This window comes from Heterodontus francisci, chromosome 12 (assembly GCF_036365525.1).
Source record: "Heterodontus francisci isolate sHetFra1 chromosome 12, sHetFra1.hap1, whole genome shotgun sequence".
Classification (NCBI taxonomy): Eukaryota; Metazoa; Chordata; class Chondrichthyes; order Heterodontiformes; family Heterodontidae; genus Heterodontus; species Heterodontus francisci.
The window spans coordinates 86,605,229-86,629,604 of record NC_090382.1 but is presented as its reverse complement, the minus strand read 5'-3'; the positions used below and the strand labels follow the sequence as shown (position 1 = coordinate 86,629,604).

Below are 24,376 nucleotides of genomic sequence, written 5' to 3'. Positions count from 1 at the left end.
GCCTCGACGCTGGGAAATCGGTGGCGGGATGGAGGGGTGGTGCATGAAGATAGCCCTGGATGAGGCCCATCATGGACCTCGACGCTGGCAGGGCCTGGCCCGATATTGCCGGCAGCGGCAAGGCCTCATGGCGCACCCCACCCCCGGCCGCTCGGCAACAGGACCACCATTTAAATATTGAAATAAATTAAGTTACCTATTAATGAGTCTCCCATCACCTCCTGAAGTCCCGCCGCGATCTTCACCGCAGCAGTCGGCACTGCCACACCTTCGAATCCCTGTCCGAGGAATGGAGACGCAACACTGTTGGGGAAGGGGGGAGAAAGTAAGTTTCTCAGTGCGGGGGTTGGGGGAAATGGGGTCAAATTAACGTCATGGGTGTAGAGGATGGTGGCAAGGGTCATAGTTTAAAGTTTGTGGGGAGGAAGCTTCAGATTGTAAAGGTCAGATTGTGAAAGCGTTTTTTGGGGGGAAAGGGCAAATAATTAATTTAATTGATATGGGGGAGTGGGAGGGGGCAAAAAAATGTTATTTTAATATTTATTGTAATTCAATTTTAGTTTAAATATTTAAATATTTAAAAATGGCTTCAGCGCCTGTGTATAGGCAGCTGACGCATTGCCGGGGACAGACAGCTAGTCCCCTCCATGGCGGGCTTATAGAATTCAGCCCTAGGACTAGGGGGCATTGTCAAAAAATGAGAACCAGACATTTCAGGAGTGAAATTAGAAAATGCTTCTTCAAGCAAAGGGTGGTAGAAGTTTGGAACTCTCTTCTGCAAATGGCAATTGATGCTAGATCAATTGTTAATTTTAAAATTGAGATTGATAGATTTTTGTTAACCAAAGGTGTGAAGGTATATGGGCCATGATCTCATTGAATGGCGGAATAGGCCCGAGGGGCTAAATAGCCTACTCCTGTTCCTATGTTCCTATGTAATCTGTTAGAATCTTTGAGAAAACTATTTGGGCTAAACTCTTGTGGTTTATGATTTTGACCCTTCCATAAGGCTGCTGATTTATGCTGAATTTCATGTTATTTTATTCTTCCAGTGGGTACAGCTGTGGTATGCGTTATTGTAATCTTAGCAAAGACAGAGAAGTTAAGTGGACTTTATTACCTAAAACTGCTGAGCACCATTATGAAATTTATGTCAACATTCCTTTTCAACATACCTGCACTGCAGTTCTTGACAGAACACCCCACCTTGATCCTGTTTACCAACATTGTTTATCTAACTTTCATTGACTTCACGCCACATGATTGCAAATGGCTTTCAAGAACATTAAATGACTCTATACCAGCTATGATTTAGTCGTGGAATTCGGTGTTAGGAAAGGGAGGTGTAGTAGCCTCCTCGGAACCAAACATTGGTGAACACCAAATTAAACCCTGCGGTGTTTTTTGGACCTAAATCAAATATTGGTAAGCACAAAAAAGTTACACTTCTCTCTGTTTCCTTTCGATTGGAACACTGTTACTGGGAAGGTGAATTGGGATTTAACTTAACAGCAAAAACCGAAAAGGCAAAAGCAAATTCTGAACATCAACAGTTTTGAGACTAATTTCCGCGGTTGTGCAATGTATTTACAAGGGGTTGTAAATGATTTTTGTGAGTCATCGGTCTACAAAAGTTACTGAGATAATTTGCGAATTTATCCAGATAATTATAAACAAAGCACTAAAGCTAAAGCAATTAAATTGTATTTTTTCCTCTAATGAGTTTTACATTTTCATTATTTCTTTATCGAAACTCTTTGTCTTTTCTTTATTTTCCTCAACTTCAACCTTTTCATGCAGAAGTGCATTCTAAAACAGCAGCACTCATTGTAGTACCTGATTATGGCCGCTGAGTGAATCTGGAGATGTGGATTCCAGACCCTCACTGGCTTGAATTATAGACAACAATCTAACGTTTTAAATTCTGTAAAAGTTCATTATCGTGCGGTTTGGTGGTGGCTGAGCACATGTAGCGACTTAACAGAATTAACTTTGTGTTTAAAGAAGATTTCTCTATCAGCTTGGAGAAAAAAAAGCAAACTGGTCTGCGTCTTTGATTCACAAATTCATGGCCATCCCCTTAATCCCACTATTTCCTAAAACCCGTCTCCTCCCATGGTTTTAGTGTTGCCAATCCTTCCAAGGGTTATTCTGGCATCTCCACAAATTCAGCATTAGTCTCCTGGGCACTGCTGCCACCAACACAGGAGAAAAATAATAGTGACATTTTAAAAAATTTGGTTTTTTTTCCATTTCTAATTATTGAAATTGGGGAAAATAGGCTGTTTGACTAAGCAGGGAGTTTGCAGGCAGGAGATTATTTGTTGAAACCTCCAGAAATATGTCTAATCAGAGTTGCCAAGTCAATGGGCTGAACTTTTCCAGAACGGTGCCGAGCTTAAAAATGGCGCGGCACATGCGCGAGATGTGCGCCACTGAGCCGCTGTGATATTTACATGGAGGGGCCGGAATGCGCGCCCCGATGATGTAGAGGGGGCAGGCGCTCCATCCCCAGCAACAGCATCCAGTGCCACGGCCCAGGTGCCGGTGCCATTTTAAAGGGCTTCAGACCCTTCCAAAGCATTTACATTTTTAAAGGTACAGCATTTTAAAAATGAAGGTTAAACATTTTTCAAAGTTCCAATACCCTCTCCCACCCACCCCATGACTAATCAATTTATTAAATGCCCTCTCTCCCCAAAAAAACTAATCATGTGATCCTGGCCTTCCCCCCCCCCCCCCCAAGGTTGAGAACCTTTAACCTTCAACCCCTTTCTACCATCCCCTCAACCAATCGCGTTAGTTTTTGCACCCCCCACCCCCTGAAAACTTCACTCCTCCTTCCTCCCCACCAGTGTTCCACCTTGGATCTCTGAACGGAGAGGCGCAGGAGTTCCAGCAACTGGCTGGAATATCGGAGCGGCATGCCCGTCGTGACGAGGTAAGTAATTATTCATTAATTATCATTTATATAAATATTTTAATTAGGTTCCCGTTGCCGAGCAGCAGGAGGGCCGCCACAAGGCCTCGTCGCCAGTAATATGGGGTGGGGCTTACCCAGCGTGGAGGCCCATAGCTGGAGGCCCATGGCATATCTGGGCACCCCGCCCCGCCACGACTCCCGATGTCGGGGGGCTGGTAAAATCCAGCTCAATGTTTCATGCATTGTCCTTCATCACAAGCCCTTCTAATGAAGAGCAATGAGTGAAACTTTGATTTGTCACTCTCCACTGAAACTGTGCCTGACTTGCTGAGTGTTTCCAGAATTTTCTGTTTTCATTTACTGTTATGGCTTCTCGACATGTATTTGTGACCCACAAAGAGTCAGCTCAAATCACGTGTGAATTTTGCATTTAAAAATTAATGAAGACTTGTGACCCATATTCTATAGTGACTTGAGCTGTAGGAAAGTACTTACGTTTACCTCTACACTTATGTATTTTATTCCACCCACGGAGAATTTTAAAATAAAACCATAGGATGGAAAAACTGCATTGAGAGTACAACATTGCTGCTTCTGTACTGTGCTACATTTCAGGAAATTCAGCCTCTTGCATGACCAAATTAATAAAGCATTATCGTGCCTCACTTAAAACCTCAGCAAAACCCATTTAAAACAACTCCTGCTTTGTGTAAACAGCACTGGCAGGGCCCTGCTACAATATTCCTGTTTTGCTTTGGTCTTTCAGTGTTGTTTTTCTTTAATAAAAAGAGAGGTTAAATCGTTTGTAACCTTCAGTGCATAATGTTACTGCCAAAAATATCAGGGTGCAGTAAGAGCAGTTAATCAGTAAGTGGAGTTTAGGCTGTTGTTATTTAACCAATAACTGACGCATTACACAGTGCCTGGCATTTTGTGTCTGTTCAGTAGAGGAACTGACAAGGCCTTAGAGAGACGTCTATGCAGCTTCAAGCAGTTCTACTTCTTGCAGAGAGGTCTCAGGGAAAATTGTAGCACACGGCAGCTGTGTAATGAAAGACAGGCTGTACTCATAAACAGTTACAGTTTTGAGTCCAGGCAGGTTGGATAGGGATCTCCTGGGTCCTAAAGCTAGACTCTGTTTAAGTTCTGTCCCACCTGACCTCTCTCCTCCATTTTGACAATTGGAACACAGAAATGCAAACTTAAACATGATGGCTAAAATGGCAGTTGACATTAGTACTCGAATGCACAACCTATTTTACAGGGGGTTCGCATCTATTCCTGACACTATCAACTGTATTTAGGTGTTAGCCTTGACTCAGTGGTATCTTTCTCTCCTTGTGCAGTGCTGTAGGAGTGCTGCAATGCCAGGATGCGTATTTTGGATAAGGTGTTAAACTGAGATTTCGTCTGGCTTCTCAGGTGAACATAATAGATCCCATAGCACCTTCCGAAGAAGACCAGGGGAGTTCTCCTGCTCTGCTGGCCAATTCTTATCCTTCTAGCAACACCATCAAAAATAGATAATCTGGTCATTTATCTGATTGCTGTCGTCTTTCCCTATATTACAACAGTTCAACATTTCAAAAGTACTTATTTGGATGTAAAATGCTTTGGGATGCCCTGAGGTTGGGAAATGCATTGAATAGATACAAGTTATTTCTTTAACAGATACCTGTCTGCTAAGAACAACAAAACAGACACTGATATTAAAAGGCAGTTGGGGAGGGTTTGGGTGAGCCTGATATTTTTTAAGTTGTTGCGTGCATGCAAACATTTATGAGAATGAGCATAAATTTTATTTTGTAAAATCCTACTGATTACAGGTGAAGCTGAACCTTGAAGTGACAAGATGAAGTCAGGTTTGTTTTATAACTATTACACTGTTACCCTGCTCTCTAGGTCTTAACCTGCTCTCTCGGTGTTAGCCTGCTCTCTCGGTGTTACCTGCTCTCTCGGCGTTAGCCTGCTCTCTTGGCGTTAGCCTGCTCTCTCGGTCTTACCTGCTCTCTCGGTCTTACCTGCTCTCTCGGTGTTGCCCTGCTCTCTCGGTGTTGCCCTGCTCTCTCGGTGTTGCCCTGCTCTCTCGGTGTTGCCCTGCTCCATCACCGTTATCCTGTTCCATCACTGTTATCCTGCTCTCTCAGTGTTGTAAGATTAATTTCATTACAACCAAAAGTTGTGGCAAATTTATTTTATTGTCACACAGTAGAGATCAACATTTTACAGTGTGTAGGCAGCACTTTACAGTGCCAAACACATCATATATTACCTGTAAGGACACTGGGTGGTGGAGTGCATTGTTCTCTTTTGTTCACTTCTCTTCTATCCTCTACTGTTTTGATAGCAAGGCAAGCGTTAGGCTTCAGTCAGCATTTGCTTAAGCTATGGAACTCATTCCGTTATTTCTATCTCTGCATCTTTCGTCACCCTTCCTTATAATCCTGTTTCTTTACCACATGACCTGATAATTCCAATCATTCTTTCTGCTGTTCTGTTGTGCCTCTCTGCACATACGCTTTTCACATTTCCCTAATCCCTATGACATACCTTGCCTGGTTATCCTGTTTTTTGGCCCCTTTTGGCCTTGTGGTTTTAGCTGTCTAGCCTATCAGTCACTCATAGTGACATTTACCAGCTCAACTTAGCAGTTCATCATAAGCAATGACAGCTGTTTATGCAGTTCAGAAGTTTAAATCAATCTTTGATCCTCAGCACATCTCTAAAAAAATGACCAATGTGTCTGGGCAATGTGTTTTTAATCATATTTGTCCAGACATTTGGCTTATATTCTAAAAAGGTCCCTCAAGCAGCTGCACTTCTAAAATCATGTAGGTCATCATATTAGTAAATGCAATAAAACAAATACTGCTTAAATGACCAAAAGGATTATTTGTATGCAAATCAATCCATGATAATCTTACAGTGCTGTCCCGCTCTAGTAGTGCTCTCCCGCTCTCGTAGTGTTATCCTGCTTTTGTAGTCTTATCCTGCTCCCTCAGGGTTATCCTGCTGTATTAATATTTTCCTGTTCTCACAATGTTATCCTGTTTCTACAGTCCACGCTCCAGCCAGTTCTATCCTAATCGAGATCGTAGCACCTCGATTTACACGTTAAAATAGGCCCACTGCATGAAACAGGCAGTGCCTGCTGCATTCAGGATAACCAGTTGCACATGTGGCCTAACCGGTGGTCCTTAAAATGACGATTGGAGGCCACCACCTAAAAGGTGAATTTTTTTCAAAAGAAAACTTACTTGAAGGTGAAGCAAAGAGGGACAGGAGTGCTCGTCCTGTCACCAAGGCAGTCCAGAAGTCCATTGCCAGTTTCTGCACACTCCCCTTCCCAATTGCCCCCTGCCAAGCTATGTCTTTCTCCACCGCCCCCCACCCCCAACCCACCTCAGGACCAATGTGAAAGCCACTGCTGCAGAAGCAACTGACCCAAAGTCACCGTAAAGGTGAAGGGTAGGAACAATAAGTCCAGGGAACCCTGGAGGTAAAGGGATATAGAGGATTGGATAAGGAAAAAAAGGAGGCTTATGGCAGATTCAAAGGGCTGAAAACAGCAGAGTCCCGAGAGGACTATAGAAAGTTTAGGGGGGCACTAAAAAATTAATTAGGAGAGTGAAGATGGGGCATGAAAAACACTGCTGGGCAAGATAAAGGAAAATCCTGAGGCGTTTTATAAGTATATTAAGGAGGATAACCAGGGAAAGAGTAGGGCCCATTAAGGACCAAAATGGCAATCTGGGTGTGGTGCCGGAGGATGTAGGTAAGGTTTAAAATGATTACTTTTCATCTGTGTTCACTTTGGAGAAGGACAATGTAGGTGTAGAGATCAGGGAGGAGGATTGTGATATACTTGAACAAATTAGCATTGAAAGGGAGGAGGTATGAGCAGTTTTGGTGGGCTTAAAAGTGGATAAATCCCCAGGCCCAGATGAGATGTATTCCAGACTGCTATGTGAGGCAAAGGAGGAAATTGCAGGGGCTCTGACACAAATTTTCAAATCCTCTCTGACCACAGGAGAAGTGCCAGGGGGCTGGAGGACAGCAAATGTGGTACCATTATTCAAAAGGGTAGTAGGGATAAATCAGGTAATTACAGGCCAGTGAGTCCAACATCAGTGGAAGGGAAACTATTGTAAAAAATTCTGAGGGACAGGATTAATCTCCACCTGGAGAGGCAGGAATTAATCAAGATTAGTCAGCATGGCTTTGTCAGGGGGAGATCGTGTTTGACTAACTTGATTGAATTTTTCGAGGAGGTGACTAGGTGTGTAGATGAGGGTAAAGCAGTTGATGTAGTCTCCATGGACTTCAGTAAGGCTTCTGATCAGGGATTGGTCAAGAAGGTAAGAGTCCATGGGATCCACGGTATTCCCAAAGGTTCAGTGCTAGGACCACTGTTTTTATTTTGATATATTTAAATGACTTGGATATTGGAATATAGAATAACATTTCAAAATTTGCCGATGATACCAAACTTGGAGGTGTGGCAAACAGTGGGGATGATACCTATCCACTACAACAAGACATGAATAGGTTAGCAGAATGGGCAGACAAGCGGCAGATGAAATTTAGTACAGACAAGAGTGAGGTGATGCATTTTGGAAGAAGGTATAAGGAGAGCCAGTATATGCTTAATGGCACAGTTCTAAAGAGTGACAGAGACAGAGGGACCTGGAGATTCATGTGCATAGATCTTTGAAAGTGGCAAGACATATTAAGAGAGTAGTTGCCAAAGTGTATGAGATCATGGGCTTCATAAATAGAGGTGTTGAGTACAAAAGTAGGGAAGTTATGTTGAACCTTTATAAAATTCCAGCAGGTCACACCTAGAGTATTGGGTCCAGTTTTGGTCACCATGCGTAGGAAGGAAATGAAGGTCCTTGAGAGGGTGCAGAGGAGATTTACCAGAATGGTTCCAAGGATGAGGGAATTTAGCTACAAGGTTAGGCTGGAGAAGCTGGGATTGTTCTCCTTAGAGCAAAGGAAATTGAGGGGAGATTTGAAAGAGGTATATAACATTCTGACAGATTTAGATAAGGTAGACAAAGAAAAGCTGTTCCCATTACCTCTTGGTGCAAGGACTAGGGGACAGAGATATAAGGTAGGAAGGAGCTACAGGGGGAATGTGTGGAAGAAATCTTTTTACGCAGCAAGTGGTAATGATCTGGTATTCATTGCCTACGAGGGAGGTGGAAGCAGGGACAATCAGTGATTTCGGAAGGAAATTGGATGGGAACTTGAGGGAAATAAACTTGCAGGGCTACCAGGATAGAATGGGGAAATGGGACTGACTGAATTGCTCTACAGAGAGCCAGCATGGACTCGATGAGCCGACTGGCCTTCTTCTTCTTTGGCCTCCTTGACTCGAGAGACAATGGGTAAGCGCCTGGAGGTGGTCAGTGGTTTGTGGAGCAGCGCCTGGAGTGGCTATAAAGGCCAATATTAGAGTGACAGACTCTTCCACAGGTGCTGCAGAAAAAATTGTTTGTCGGGGCTGTTACACAGTTGGCTCTCCCCTTGCACTTCTGTCTTTTTTCCTGCCAACTGCTAAGTCTCTTCGACTCGCCACACTTTAGCCCTGCCTTTATAGCTGCCCACCAGCTCTGGCGATCGCTGGCAACTGACTCCCACGACTTGTGACCAATGTCACAGGACTTCATGTCGCGTTTGCAGACATCTTTAAAGCGGAGACATGGACGGCCAGTAGGTCTGATACCAGTGGCGAGCTCGCTGTACAATGTGCCTTTGGGGATCCTGCCATCTTCCATGCGGCTCACATGACCAAGCCATCTCAAGCGCCGCTGACTCAGTAGTGTGTATAAGCTGGGGATGTTGGCCACCTCGAGGACTTCTGTGTTGGAGATGCGGTCCTGCCACCTGATGCCAAGGATTCTCCGGAGGCAGCGAAGATGGAATGAATTGAGACGTCGCTCTTGGCTGACATACGTTGTCCAGGCCTCACTGCCATAGAGCAAGGTACTGAGGACACAGGCTTGATACACTCGGACTTTTGTGTTCCGTGTCAGTGCGCCATTTTCCCACACTCTCTTGGCCAGTCTGGACGTAGCAGTGGAAGCCTTTCCCATGCGTTTGTTGATTTCTGCATTGAGAGACAGGTTACTGGTGATAGTTGAGCCTAGGTAGGTGAACTCTTGAACCACTTCCAGAGCGTGGTCGCCAATATTGATGGATGGAGCATTTCTGACGTCCTGTCCCATGATGTTCGTTTTCTTGAGGTTGATGGTTAGGCCAAAATCGTTACAGGCAGCCGCAAACCTGTCGATGAGACTCTGCAGACACTCTTCAGTGTGGGATGTTAAAGCAGCATCGTCAGCAAAGAGGAGTTCCCTGATGAGGACTTTACGTACTTTGGTCTTCGCTCTTAGACGGGCAAGGTTAAACAACCTGCCCCCTGATCTTATGTCAGCCCCATAATCACTATGACTTAGTTACTGTCACAGTTAAGGTCAGTGTGCAACTATGATTTACCACAGTTAGGTTTACAGTTTGTACTCAGTGTTGCTGATGGCTTTGAATGCACGACTTATACACGTAATTAGGTTGTCTACTTCAACGCCAGGAGCATCCGGAATAAGGTGGGTGAGCTTGCAGCATGGGTTGGTACCTGGGATCCTGATGTTGTGGCCATTTCAGAGACATGGGTAGAGCAGGGGCAGGAATGGATGTTGCAGGTTCCGGGATTTAGATGTTTCAGTAAGAACAGAGAAGAGGGTAAAAGAGGGGGGGGTGTGGCATTGTTAATCAAGGAAAGTATTACAGCGGCAGAAAGGACGTTTGAGGACTCGTCTACTGAGGTAGTATGGGCCGAGGTTAGAAACAGGAGAGGAGAGGTCACCCTGTTGGGAGTTTTCTATAGACCTCCGAATAGTTCCAGAGATGTAGAGGAAAGGATAGCGAAGATGATTCTCGACAGGAGCGAGAGTAACAGGGTAGTGGTTATGGGGGACTTTAACTTTCCAAATATTGACTGGAAATACTATAGTTCGAGTACTTTAGATGGGTCTGTTTTTGTCCAGTGTGTGCAGGAGGGTTTTCTGACACAGTATGTGGACAGGCCAACCAGGGGCGATGCCACATTGGATTTGGTACTGGGTAATGAACCCGGCCAGGTGTTCGATTTAGATGTAGGTGAGCACTTTGGCGATAGTGATCACAATTCGGTTAGGTTTACCTTAGCAATGGGCAGGGACAGGTATATACCGCAGGGCAAGAATTATAGCTGGGGGAAAGGAAATTATGACGCGATTAGGCAAGATTTAGGATGTGTAGGATGGGGAAGGAAACTGCAGGGGATGGGCACAAACGAAATGTGGAGCTTATTCAAGGAGCAGCTAATGCGTGTCCTTGATAAGTATGTACCTGTCAGGCAGGGAGGAAGTTGTCGAGCGAGGGAGCCGTGGTTTACTCAAGAAGTTGAAGCGCTTGTCAAGAGGAAGAGGGCGGCTTATGTTAGGATGAGACGTGAAGGCTCAGTTAGGGCGCTTGAGAGTTACAAGCTAGCCAGGAAGGATCTAAAGGGAGGGCTAAGAAGAGCAAGGAGAGGACACGAGAAGTCATTGGCGGATAGGATCAAAGAAAACCCTAAGGCTTTCTATAGGTATATCAGGAATAAAAGAATGATAAGAGTTAGAACAGGGCCAATCAAGGATAGTAGTGGGAAGTTGTGTGCGGAATCAGAGGAGATAGGGGAAGCGTTAAATGAATATTTTTCGTCAGTATTTACAGTAGAGAAAGAAAATGTTGTCGAGGAGATTACTGAGATACAACCTACTAGGCTAGATGGGATTGAGATTCACAAGGAGGAGGTGTTAGCAATTTTGGAAAGAGTGAAAATAGATAAGTCCCCTGGGCCAGATGGGATTTATCCTAGGATTCTCTGGGAAGCCAGGGAGGAGATTGCAGAGCCGTTGTTGTTGATCTTTATGTCGTCATTGTCGACAGGAGTAGTGCCGGAAGACTGGAGGATAGCAAATGTTGTCCCCTTGTTCAAGAAGGGGAGTAGAGACAGCCCTGGTAATTATAGACCTGTGAGCCTTACTTCGGTTGTGGGTAAAATGTTGGAAAAGGTTATAAGAGATAGGATTTATAATCATCTTGAAAAGAATAAGTTCATTTGCGATAGTCAGCACGGTTTTGTGAAAGGTAGGTCGTGCCTCACAAACCTTATTGAGTTTTTCGAGAAGGTGACCAAACAGGTGGATGAGGGTAAAGCCGTGGATGTGGTGTATATGGATTTCAGTAAGGCGTTTGATAAGGTTCCCCACGGTAGGCTATTGCAGAAAATACGGAAGTATGGGGTTGAAGGTGATTTAGAGCTTTGGATCAGAAGTTGGCTAGCTGAAAGAAGACAGAGGGTGGTGGTTGATGGCAAATGTTCATCCTGGAGTTTAGTTACTAGTGGTGTACCGCAAGGTTCTGTTTTGGGGCCACTGCTGTTTGTCATTTTTATAAATGACCTGGATGAGGGTGTAGAAGGGTGGGTTAGTAAATTTGCGGATGACACGAAGGTCGGTGGAGTTGTGGATAGTGTCGAAGGGTGTTGTAGGGTACAGAGGGACATAGATAGGCTGCAGAGCTGGGCTGAGAGATGGCAAATGGAGTTTAATGCAGAGAAGTGTGAGGTGATTCACTTTGGAAGGAGTAACAGCAATGCAGAGTACTGGGCTAATGGGAAGATTCTTGGTAGTGTAGATGAGCAGAGAGATCTTGGTGTCCAGGTACATAAATCCCTGAAAGTTGCTACCCAGGTTAATAGGGCTGTTAAGAAGGCATATGGTGTGTTAGCTTTTATTAGTAGGGGGATCGAGTTTCGGAGCCACGAGGTCATGATGCAGCTGTACAAAACTCTGGTGAGGCCGCACCTTGAGTATTGCGTGCAGTTCTGGTCACCGCATTATAGGAAGGATGTGGAAGCTTTGGAAAGGGTGCAGAGGAGATTTACTGGGATGTTGCCTGGTATGGAGGGAAGGTCTTACGAGGAAAGGCTGAGGGACTTGGGGTTGTTTTCGTTAGAGAGAAGGAGGAGGAGAGGTGACTTAATACAGACATACAAGATAATCAGAGGGTTAGATAGGGTGGATAGTGAGAGTCTTTTTCCTCGGATGATGATGGCAAACACGAGGGGACATAGCTTTAAGTTGAGGGGTGAAAGATATAGGACAGATGTCAGAGGTAGTTTCTTTACGCAGAGAGTAGTAGGGGCGTGGAACGCCCTGCCTGCAACAGTAGTAGACTCGCCAACTTTAAGGGCATTTAAGTGGTCATTGGATAGACATATGGATGAAAATGGAATAGTGTAGGTCAGATGGTCGGCGCAACATCGAGGGCCGAAGGGCCTGTACTGCGCTGTAATGTTCTAATTCTAATTCTAACAGTGTACTGCCTTGTCTCTCTAGTCACTATAGTCTTTTTTTGATTGACAATTACTCACCTTAGCTTAACTTACCCTGCACATATGGGCCGGAGTTCCCTCCAGAGCTCACACTGCCACTATCTGGCCCAGGTGAAATTGCACCCAATTTTCTGCACATATCAATTAACATAAGCTTGAACATGAAATCCCTTGAATCAGGCGAATCAGCCAGTGTAATGAATTTATGATGAGAACAGAGCCAATGGGGCCTCAAGATGCTTGGTGGGGGAGCATAAAAGGCGAGGGAAAAAATGTTCCCTTGAGAGTGAGGCTGGAGACTACAAGGAAAGCAACATTTATCTCTGTGCCTTCCAAACTTCAAGTCATCAATTTAAATTACTCTGTTCTGAGTCTATAGGAACATAGAAGCAGAAGTAGGCCATTCAGCCCATCAAGCCTGCCCTGCCATTCAAGAAAATCATGTCTGATCATCCACTTCAATGCCTTTTTCCCACACTATCCTCATATCCACTGAGTACAGACTGTAAACCTAAATGTGGTAAGTCATACTTGTACACCGACCTTAACTGTTACAGTCATAAAGTCAATGTCATTATGGCACAGTAGGAGGCCAGTCAGCCCATCAAGTCCATGCTGGCTGTCTGTAGAGCAATTCAATCAGTCCCATTTCCCCATTCTATCCTGGTATTTAGAAATCTGTCAATCTCCACTTTAAACATACTCAATGACTGAGCTTACACTGCCCTCTGGGGTAGAGAATTCCAAAGATTCACAACCCTCTGAGTAAAGAAATTTCTCCTCATCTCTGTCATAAGTGGCTTCCCCCTTTTTTGAAATTGTGTCCCCTGGTTCTAGACTCCCCAACCAGGGGTAACATCTTACCTGCATCTGCCCTGCAGATGGAATATTGTGTGCAGTTTTGGTCTCCTTATCTGAGGAAGGATGTTTTTGCTATAGAGGGAGTGCAGCAAAGGTTTACCAGACTGATTCCTGGGATGATGGGACTGGCATATGAGGAGAGATTGAGTCGGTTAGGATTATATTCACTGGCGTTCAGAAGAGTGAGGAGGGATCTCATAGAAATCTATAAAATTCTCACAGGACTTGACAGGGTAGATGCAGGAAGGACATTCCTGATGGTGGGGGAGTCCAGAACCAGGGGTCATAGTCTAAGGATACGGGGAAAACCTTTCAGGACTGAGATGAGGAGAAATATCTTCGCCCAGAGAGTGGTGAGCCTGTGGAATTCGCTACCACAGAAAGCAGTTTGTTAAGACCGGCCACTCCTGACAAAGCTCCCATCAAAATATACAATTCTAATTGTGGTGGGAGAAACACACTGTTAATTCAATTTCATCCCTCCACAGATCGCCTAACATATCATTTTAAACTTTCCAAGTTGAAAGACCCAGCCAAATTGTACCATCAATTAACCCCTGAATGAGGCTAACCAAACCAGGTGTCTTTAAATCAACAAATTAACTGTTTAATTAGAAAAATTAAATTCTTAAACACTACGAAGATTTAAACAACATTTAAAATAGAAAAAATTAGAGTCCTTGCAAATTTACACTTCCCAATGAACAATCCTCTGATTAAAGTCCACGCGCAATCTTCCAGGGTCCGATGAGGAAAGAAGAACAGTCCAACACCTGAAGTTTCAAACTCCTCTTTCTTCCAGCAATGACTACAGTAGATCAACAACTCGTAACCACTTCCAATAGAATTAATCTGGCTTTAGAATTTTCGAGGGATAAACAATTGTCACAGTCTAACTTCCCTTCCTTCAGTTTAAATTATCAGAGACTGCTGTTTTGGCCTGACTTTTTAGTATTTTGAGAGAGAATAATAAATAAGCAGATTAAATTCTCTTCCTTCAGTTTAAATGGGCTGACACACAGCTGTCCGTCTGTGTCCCCTGTTAGAATAGTCTGTTTGCACCAGAAGCCAGTTCAAAATTAAATTGTAACCAATGTATCTCCCGATGTTCAGTCCGAGTGGCTGTATCCAAGGCAACGAGATTGCACCCTTTGAATCGCAGTCTCCGAATGGCTGTATCCAAGGCAACAAGAATGCATTAAAAACAAAAAATGCTGGAAGTACTCAGTATCTGTGGAGAGAGAAGCAGAGTTAACATTTCAGGTCAGTGACCCTTCTTCAGAACAGCTGACCTGCAGTACGGCTCTTTTCCAGCCATAAAGGCACATTGCATTCTTCCCAGGAAAAAAGAACTACAGGATCATAACAACTTGTTTCTATCAGCTTGGACACTTAATCTTTCTTAAATCTTCCAACTTTCACTGACCTGAAACGTTAACTCTGCTTCTCTCTCCACAGATGCTGCCAGACCTGCTGAGTATTTCCAGCATTTCTTGTTTTTATTTCAGATTTCCAGCATCCACAGTATTTTGCTTTTATAACAAGAATGCATTCTTTGACTCAGTGTTTAGAGCTTGCTGCCTTAAAGCAGTACAGCTCTTTTCCAGCCATAAAGGCACATCGCATTCTTCCCAGAAAAAAAAACTACAGGATCATAACAACTTGTTTCTATCAGCTTGTACACTTAACCTTTCTTAATCTTCCAACTTTCACTCATCACTCTCCATTTTAGATGAGCATCTTTTTCTAAGTCTTCTGAAACTTTCCAAATTTAATGAAAGCTTCTGAGTTCTGAAAATCTCTTTTGGATATCAAAAAGGTAATATTTTATACACAGTTAATTTCACAAAGTAAAACTGCTTTTTTCACCCATTTCATTATTTGAGCAACCAAACTGGTTTATTCCATCACATAGATTCATTTTAAGGTGTCATTGAGTCTGACCAGATATGTCGCAGACCGTAACAGATGCATTTTAAATTAGTTGATGAAGACCAGGCTGCATGCTCGAGGCTTTAAAAAAATCTTTCTTTTCACCCTTAAATTGACAATATCAAGACAACAGATTCGATAAAAATAGCCTTCCTGGGGAAAACTCTTAAGTAGTTCTTATGTCTTCAGACAGCATGATCCATCCATACTGACAACCTTGGCAAGTTTGAGTTCATCAAATAGCAACCTTTAATTGGAAACAGCTGTCACAGACCTTTCATCTACTTCTGAGCCCCTGATCAATTTTTACTTTTGGGATGGGAAATTGGCGTCGGTTGTGCCCATTATTTTTGCACGCTATGGGCCGGATTTTATACCCAGCCCAATATCTGGTTCCATGGCAGGGGCTGGGGGTGGAGGTGCGGGGTGCGTGGATAGCCGGAGAATCGGAGCAGCAGCGGCCAGCAAAGAACCAGATGCCAGGATTGCCAGACCCGATTCTCCCAGGGGCGAGATAGGCCGAAGCCAGCCTTCCCACCCAGAGGCCAGCTGAGGCCCTTAAGTGGTCAATAGGCAGCCAATTATGGGTCTCTTTCTACCGCCTCTGGAATCTTACCATTGGTGGTGGAACCTCCGCTGTGCGGGGAGGATGCCTTGAAAAACGAGGTGCCTTCCCTGTGGGCTTGGGGGTGGGTACCTCCATGGGCAATTTGAAGCCCACGGAGGACCCCACTTGGGAACCACTGTAACCCCGGGACACCCCTCCCTCTGGACTGAACGCCCACCCCTCTCGCTGGGGCCTTCGGACCATCTCCGGTGATACTGACCCCACTTACCTGCATCCTGGAGTCTCCTCCATCTTTGCCACTGCAGGCCTCTTGCAGTACCGGCAGTGGCCACTGCTCCCGGTGGTACTTCCGATACTGTTGAGTTGCCGGCCCTGTGATTGGCTGGCAGCTCTTGGGGGTGGCATACCCATCCCTATTAAGTGTTTAAAGATACGGGGATCCCACCTCCTTCTACTTTGACCCCAAAAGACCGGAGGATTGCATTGGGGTCAGAAAAACTGCAGAGGCAGGGATCCCCCGGCCTTTTCAGCCTGGCGCCAGGAACCTCACCTCCTGCATAAAATCCAGCCCTTTAAGCACACTTGGAGCTCCAAAATGGTATCTGTGGTAAATGCCCATGCTTGCACAGCGAATCATGCCAAATGCTGTATTAGTGAAGGCGTTAGTGCGTGCTTTGTGAATGTCAGTTGAAAGTAAGTAGCGTAGGCATATTATAACGTTAATCAGTGTACAACACTTATTTGTTGCCTGCGATGCCATTTTGGAGCTCAACGTTCCAGCTAAAACATTCTCTTCATCTTGCGCAAGTGAAAACTCATTCAGCAAACACCTGAATTGTATGCAGTTGATGGTCCTGTTATGCCTTCTTGTTGTTTCTGGTTGACGAATGTTGGAAATAATCACACTTTAAACTTGGAAAGGCTTGAGCTTTTCACTTATTTGTTCAGCCACCTTGCTGCCTGCTGTAGGACTGGTAAGACTGGTTTTGTGTTACATATCACATCACTCTCCAGTGCAGCCATGATTGTGGTACCACTGGAACACTTACACATAACAACTAGTTCCTAGCAGTTTACAGATAGTATAACAATATATAACATCCCTCTTTCTTTAAAACATAATGCCCCTATATTAATATAACTGTCAATATAACTAAACAAGATCAACTGACTTTTGTAAATATTCTGAACCCCCTTTTTAGAGTCTTTTAGAGCGTGTTTTTTTTTTCTAAAAAATATTATTCACGGCATCGCTTGGGTTGTGTCTCCATCTTGTACATTTGGCATTTGTTGCTCTCAGTGGTGGGTCGGCTCGCTGTACAAGTGATATTGTGTCACTTGCTGAAGACGTTGTTAATGTTGTCTTGCTGGATTGTGATGTTCCCGGCATTGTTGATGCTTTTTTCTCGTGTTCCAGCTTGGGTGTAGGTCGAATATGGATTCTGTTCTTTCTCATTTGGTTACTGGTTTCGGTCTCAATGATATATGACCTTGGCGTCTCAGCTTCACCAACAACTTTTGCTCGGCTCCAGGTTTTCATGATTGGATCCTGTACGTGTACAGTTAGTCCTTTCAACAGCTCGGGTAGGGATTTAGCATACCTGTTGGAGTGTTGCTCTCCTCTTACCCATGCTTCAGTGAGTTGTTGTCTCACTTCCTCCTGGTCACTTGCAGGATGTATTTTGCTTGGCAGAGTAGTCTTATATTTTCTTCCATTCAACAGCTCTGCAGGTGATTTCATGTCGGCCTTGAGAGGTGTGGATCAGAGTGACAATAAGGCCAGGTTTGGGTCTTCTTTCATCTCTTGGCATTTCACAAGTGTTCTTTTGACTGTCTGGACGTGTCTTTCTATAAACCCATGACCCCGTGGGTAGTGTGGTGATGAGGTGATGGTGTTGAACCCATACTGGTCAGCAAATTCCTTAAATTTTCTGGATGTAAATTGGGTGCCATTGTCACCTTTCAGGAATCCCTTGCTCGGTGAACAGAACTTGTACTGCTAAGATGGTTGTTGTGGCTCTCAAGTCTTTCACTTTCCGGATAAGTAGGAACTTTGAGTAGTCGTCTGCAACTATGAGATACCATTCTTGATTATGTGTGAATAAGTCGACTCCTACAGTATGCCATAGTCTGGGTGGTACTTCAGTAGCTATCATCTCTTTTTGCTGTGTGTTTCTGTACTTCTGGCATACATTGCATGTAGACACCATATTGTTGATATCTTTGTATACGCCTATCCAGTACACAGCTGATTTGGCTCTGAGCTTACACTTCTCCATTCCCATGTGGCCTTAGTGTATCTTTTGGAGAAGTTCTTCCTGCATTGTTTTGGGTATGATTATTCTGGATCCAGCCAGCAGAACATCATCTTCTAGTGAGATGTCATCTCTGATAGACCAGTACTGCTGTATTGCTGGCTGTGCGTGCTGTACCCTATCAGGCCATCCCTGGATCACTTGTTGAAATAGCATCTGTAAATCCTCATCTTTGCTGGTCTCATCTCTAATTTGACTAAATTTCGGTGGTGTTACATGCACTAGGTGATGAATCTTTACACCTAGATCTTCTATCTTGTGTTTCTCCTGTGGTGACAACCGAGATAGGGAGTCTGCCAGCACCATGTCTCTTCCTGGCTTATATTGCAGAGTGAAATCGTAATTCTGAACCCTCAAGAGTTACCCCTGCAGTCTTGCTGGTGCTTTACATAGATCTTTCTTGTAGATTTGCTCCAGTGGATGATGATCACTCTCCACTCTGAACTTTCTCCCATAGAGATATGTGTGGAACTTCTCACATCCATACACAACTGCCAAAAACTCTCTTTCCATGTTGACATATCTTGTCTCGGCTGATGTTAGAACTTTGGATGAAAATACTTTTGGCTTTCCATCTTGTACCAGAGCTGCTCCCAGTCCTTTTATGGAAACATCTACTTGCAGAGTAACAAGTTTCTTTCTGTCATATTATGACAGACTTGCCTCCTTGCATACTACCCTTTTGAGTTTGTTAAAAGTCCTGTCATGTGACTCTGACCACTGGTACCCATCATCTTCTTTCATCAGCTCCCGCAGGTTTTCTGTGTGTTCCAACATGTGCAGAATAAAAGAACTCATGTATCAAACCAAGGAAACTTCTCAACTCCCTCTTATCTCATGGGGCTTCCATCCCAGAGATGGCTGAGATTCTTTCAGGACTCAGCTTGACTCCGTCAGGTGTGTACGCTATTCAGCAGAACCGGCATTCTGTCACTTTCACAATGCATTTGTCTGCGTTTAGCTTAATCCCAGCTTTCCTAGTTCTCTCCATGGCTTCATGTAGATGGTTGTCATGATCTTTTCCATCTACACCATATATCTGTATATCATCAGCTATGCCGACTGCTCCTTTGCATCCCCTGTATGCCTCGTCTACTTTCTGTTGGAACACATCCTGGCTCACTTTGAGGCCAAAAAGTAGACACAAGAATTTGTACTGTCCAAAGGATGTGTTGAATGTTGTCAACAATGAAGATTCTGTGTCTGGCTTCACATTCCAGTAGCCATTTCTGGCATCAAGTTTGCTGAAAACTTTTGCCCCTGCCAGTGCTGGTGTGATTTCTTCCAATGTTGGAAGAGGGTAGTGATCCCTCTTTATTGCTTGGTTAAGATCTTTGCAATCCAGGCAAATACTTAGCCATCCATTTGGCTTCTCTCTCACCATGATAGAATTTACCCAATCTGTAGGCTCTGTGACTCGACTGATCACCTTTGTTACGATCAGGTGAGAAAGAGGTCTAGGGTTCCCTTTCAGCCTTCACCTGGTCTTACCGTAACAGAATTTAATTTTAAACACACTGTTTTTAGCTCCCCCTTGGTGAATCCTTGTTCACCGCTTTCCAATTATAAAGGCAAAGAAATCAGCACAAACAGGCTTTCTTAGGTTTAAAGAAGAAAAGTTGAAATTTATTAATCTTAAACTCTAAATCGATTAATGCCTACGGACACACACCGCGCCCCACACTAGCATACATATGCGATACACACATGCAAATAGAGACAGAAAATAGCAGAAGAAAAATAAAGTGGAAAGGTTTGAGGCAATATCTGAAGAGTTGTTATGGTTCTTCGAGCTCACTGTAGAGTCATTGATTGCAGGTAGATTTTGCTTTTCATTGGGGCCCAGTATTCTTCTTAAACGTTGTTCGCTGTAGGAGACTTTTCTGTCTTGGGGTTCATGTGTCTTCAATGGATTTGGAGGCTTGTGAGAAAGAGATGGGAGCAGACAGGTGACATCTTCTCAGTCCAGGAGCAAACAGCTTTCTACCCAAACTGTTTGTACATATTCAAAAAACTCAGGTTGCCCAGCAGGTTAATCATGTGACTAGCTGATTTGACCATTTCCGTTTGTGTATTCAGCCATCATAGCAGTCAGCCTGGAATGTGAGCTCCCCCACCTGCAATGTCTGGTGATCAAAAGTCCATTGTGGGTTATATGTGTCAGGGAATGCTTTGTCCTTCCAAACACTGTCTGTTAATATGCACATGTCTTTTCCAGCCATGGCTGATCTGTTTAGCAAGTCCTTTCCTAACTCCAGTAACAGTTTAAAATCAATGTTCATGCCAAAATTAATGTGCCTCATTCTTGGCAAGTAGGGGCCTAGCATGACACCTTCTTTTCTTCCATTTCTTAGAGCTCTCTTTCAAACTTTCCTTTTAATTCTGTTGGTACTTTACGTGGGGGATGAATCACTGGTTTCATCGCTGGGTCAATAGTGATGTGATACTCAAAATCTTCAAAGCATCCAACCGCCTCATCAAAACACTCTGGGTACATTTGTACCAGATCTTCTTACCTTCTGATCGGAGGGTGCTTTTCAATGGGCGTACTGTCTTCAACCCTCAGTGTCGCCTCCTTCACCTCATGGTTTACTGAGATAATCTGCAGCTCTTCACAACTGCCCAACCCCAGGATAGCTGGACCATCTGTTCCAGTGACATAGAACATACAGTTAACATCTTTTCCTTTGTGTGTCCCTCTGATTTGGGTTGTTCCTAGCTATCAAATCTCAGTTCCCCTGTATGCTGTTAGCATGACGTTGCTTGGTTTCACAGCGCCTTTCCTTAGATAACCATTTTCCTCCAAATTGTCAGGAAAGATCTTCTGGTATAGTCGGAGTGGGATGAAGTTACTCTGCGCTCCAGTGTCAACCTTTACCATCAGATTTATCGTTGTGGGCTTTTTCTCACCCTCTTCCTGATCTGAATGGTTGTGTGAATTTCTTTTCTGTGGGAACTGTCACATTCCAGACATTCCGTGCAATTGTATCGTTCTTATGTCTGTCACGTTCTCAAACCCATCATCATCCTCCAGGGTATGGATGTTTTGGTTTCTTTCACTACTCATTCGCCCTGTTACTCTGGCTCTGGTGACTCGTTTACCACCGTCTTGCCTTGATCTGCACATCTTTTCCCAGTGATTGGTCTTTCCGCAAGCTCTGTAGATTGATCCATACGCGGGACATTTCCTTCTGTCTGTCAATTCATGTGGTTGTCCACAGCTCCTGCACATCTTTCTCTGTCTGGTGCACATTCTTTTGTTGTTGTTTCACTGTATCAACCCTTTCTCTTGGCTTAACTGAAGGCTAGCCATTTGGGTAGTCAGTGCCTTTATCTGTCTGCTCGTGGCTTCATGTGTTCTGGCAGTGTCTATAGCCTGTGATTTTGTGAGCTTGTCCTTTCCGATTAGAGCTTTCTGTACTTCAGAATGTGCAGAACCCCAAATGAGCTGATCTATCAGCCTTTCATCTGTGTTCTTAAATTTACATTTTCTGGCCGCATTTTTCAATCTTGTCAATAGGCTCACCTAGTTCCTGTCCGAGGAATTGAAATTCATATTGGTATATCTGATGATTTGATTTTGGCTGGAGATCGGTGCTGAACCTTTCAAACATTTTCTCTGGGTTTCTGCTGTCCTCTTCGCTTAGGTCCCAGCTGTTAAATAAATGTAATCCTATATCTCCAGCCCACAGAAGGATATAACTGACCCTCTCCTCTTCACTAGTGCCTTTTAAGAAACTACTGAATGTCAATCTGCACTTTTGTTTAAACTTCTCAAATGGCTCCAAGACATCATCAGCTTCCCAATTCATTATGGGCTGTAGCTGTGCATTCATTCCTGTCCCAGTTGATATTTAGTTTTTTGTTTTTGCACGAGTTACTCAGTTTTTCTTTCTCTCTTTCTGGCACTAATTTGGGTCAATTTTCCCAATCTAATTCTTTTAAAATATTCTAGGTTTAGACACAGACACACGCTGCCATCATGTTACGTCTTCTTGTTGTTTCTGGTTCCTAGATGTTGGAAATAATCAACTTTAAACTTGGAAAGGCTTGTGTTTTTCACTTATTTGTTCAGCCACCATGCTGCCTGCTGTAGGACTGTTAAGACTGGTTTTGTGTTACATATCACATCAGTGCAGCCGTGAATGTGGTCCCATTGGAACACTTACACATAACATCTAGTCCCAAGCTAATTAGTTCCTAGCACTTTACAGATAGTATAACAATATATAACAAATCCTTTGTTAGGATTCCAGGCTCATCTAAGGTGCAGGGTGCCTTTGACTACATGCACATCGCTTTGCAGACACCAGGGCTGAATTTTCCTAGGCCCTTGGAAGTGGGTATGGAGGCAAGGGGGCAAGCAAATTCTGAAAAAAGTCCTCGAGCTGGTTTGCCAATAAGTTCCTGCCTCCGGCCACTTTTCCCAGGGGGAGGCTGGGTCCGATCCTGGCAACTCGTGCTTTGTGGCTAGATGCTAATTAAGGTTTTGAGTGACTAATTATTAGGAACATTCATATCACACCGTAATTTTGTCAGCATTGCACAGGCCAACCCCTTCCCCACCCCACTGTGCCAGCACCCCAGCTACTAAGAGGAGGCGGCTTTACAGTGGCAGGTTGGAGCTGCGTCAGAACTCAAAGACTGCTGTCTTCCAATCTTACTGCCTTGCCATTGTGTGGCAAGGATTTCCTGGAGATGGATGTATCTGACTGTCATGGGACCAATGTAGTGGCAACCATTGCCATTGATGGTGTCTCCATTGCTTCCCTGCTGCTTTTGCAGCATGGTCCTCAGCAGCGCTCTCATTGGTGACACAGTGAGGGCTGCCGGCCTCCCTTGCAATGCGCCGTGCTGTAATAACCTTTCAAGCTACTTTTCTTACAAACCCTTCCATTGGGACATATTGGCCGAGCAATTCGGATGCTCCCATCTGTGGGCGTGAGGGGGGATTGCGTAGGTTGTAATTCCCTTCATCTGAATGATGAGGCCCGAGGCTCATCCAATATTGGGCCTCGGGCCTCATTTCAATGGGGCCGGTGAAGTGAAAAGAGCCCTTCCCACCCACCCTGGAGAGGATGAGCGCAAGTTTGGGCTGCTGCTAATGCCACAGTGGCCCTCAGGTATGTGGGTCCAGTCCAGCGATCACAGAGATCAGATTTGGCAATCATAGACGCCAGGCATTATTGAGATCAAGGGTCAGGGGGCTGGGTAAGGGGCAGCAAGCACTGCTGTGGGGTACTCATGCTTCTCCTGGCTATATATTAAGGAAAGTTTTTTTAAAAAGTACCTTTTCATCAGCAATGTCTTTGAGGGCTCTTGTTTAGGCCACACAAGGCCCAGATAAACTGAGGAGCTCTACCAGGTTTTTGCTGATATAAGGAGCAAAGGCTTAAAACAGGTATTAGGCTGAAGATTAGCGTACTCAAGGGCCTAACATCTTTTCAAACAGGCAGCCTAACAGTTGTAAGTCATCAGCTTCCAATTTGGCAGCTGCCACATTTCTGGCAGGATGCCACATCCCAAAATTCTTCCTATAGCATACTGCAATCAGGTGCACACTGGTCAATTTATGCTGGTCCTGATTTTTTTTATCAGTTCAGACACAAAATGTGAAGGAAGTAAGTCTTTCCATTTGCTAACCTGTGTACTCACATCCATTTTTTTCTTTTCATTTTTTCTTGTAGTTTGGAATCCATGCTTGCCAGAAGGAAAACCCCAAAACAGTCTGGCGGCAAAGGGTTTCCGTAGTGTGAGACCAAAATTCCTTACATCTGGCACAAAACCACCAGTGCAGGTAAAGTCTAAAAACCTCTGGTTATCAAAGAAATTGTTCTTATAATTATATAGACCAGACAGTATTGCTTGAAATATTTATCGTAGGAAAAAATATTACTTTCAATGTAAAGTGCTTGTTCATTCTAAGGAATATTATAGCATTGTTGTTACTTGACTTTAATAGTGGTTATGTTACTTTAATCCAGTAGGCCTGCACTAATGGTCCAGAGAAGTCAGTTCAAATCCCACTATGGCAGCTGGGGAAATTAAATTTAGAAATCTGGAATAAACAAATGCAAGTATCATTAATGGTGACCATGAAACTATTGGATTGTTGTAAAAACCCATCTGGTCTAGCGAAGGAAATCTGCTGCTCTTAACTGGTCTGGCCTATCTGTGACTCCAGACCCACAGCAATGTGACTGAATCTTATCTGCCCTCTGAGAAAGCCACTCAGTTGTATTCAAGCTAGTAACTCACCACTACCTTCCCGAGCGCAATTAGGGATGGGCCTTAAATGCTGGCTTTGCTAGCAATGCTCACATCCCATGAATGAATAATAAAAGATGTGA

At 44.1% G+C, this 24,376-nt stretch overlaps 1 protein-coding gene across 13 annotated transcripts in view; it reads left to right on the top strand.

Annotated features, from left to right (window-relative positions):
* The window catches only part of LOC137375975 (uncharacterized), a 169,098-nt gene that overhangs the window by 24,447 nt on the left and 120,275 nt on the right, over positions 1 to 24,376 (top strand). For 8 of the 13 annotated variants that reach the window (XM_068043797.1, XM_068043800.1, XM_068043793.1 and 5 more), the window contains exons 2-3: positions 4,750 to 4,785; positions 23,714 to 23,823. In XM_068043797.1, coding sequence (XP_067899898.1) covers positions 4,776 to 4,785; positions 23,714 to 23,823 — 120 coding nt within the window. In that variant the 5' untranslated portion in view covers positions 4,750 to 4,775. Of the gene's footprint in view, positions 1 to 1,306; positions 1,426 to 2,862; positions 2,942 to 4,749; positions 4,786 to 23,713; positions 23,824 to 24,376 lie in introns of those variants that run through there. The other 5 variants (XM_068043795.1, XM_068043794.1, XM_068043802.1 and 2 more) reach the window with 5 other exon arrangements.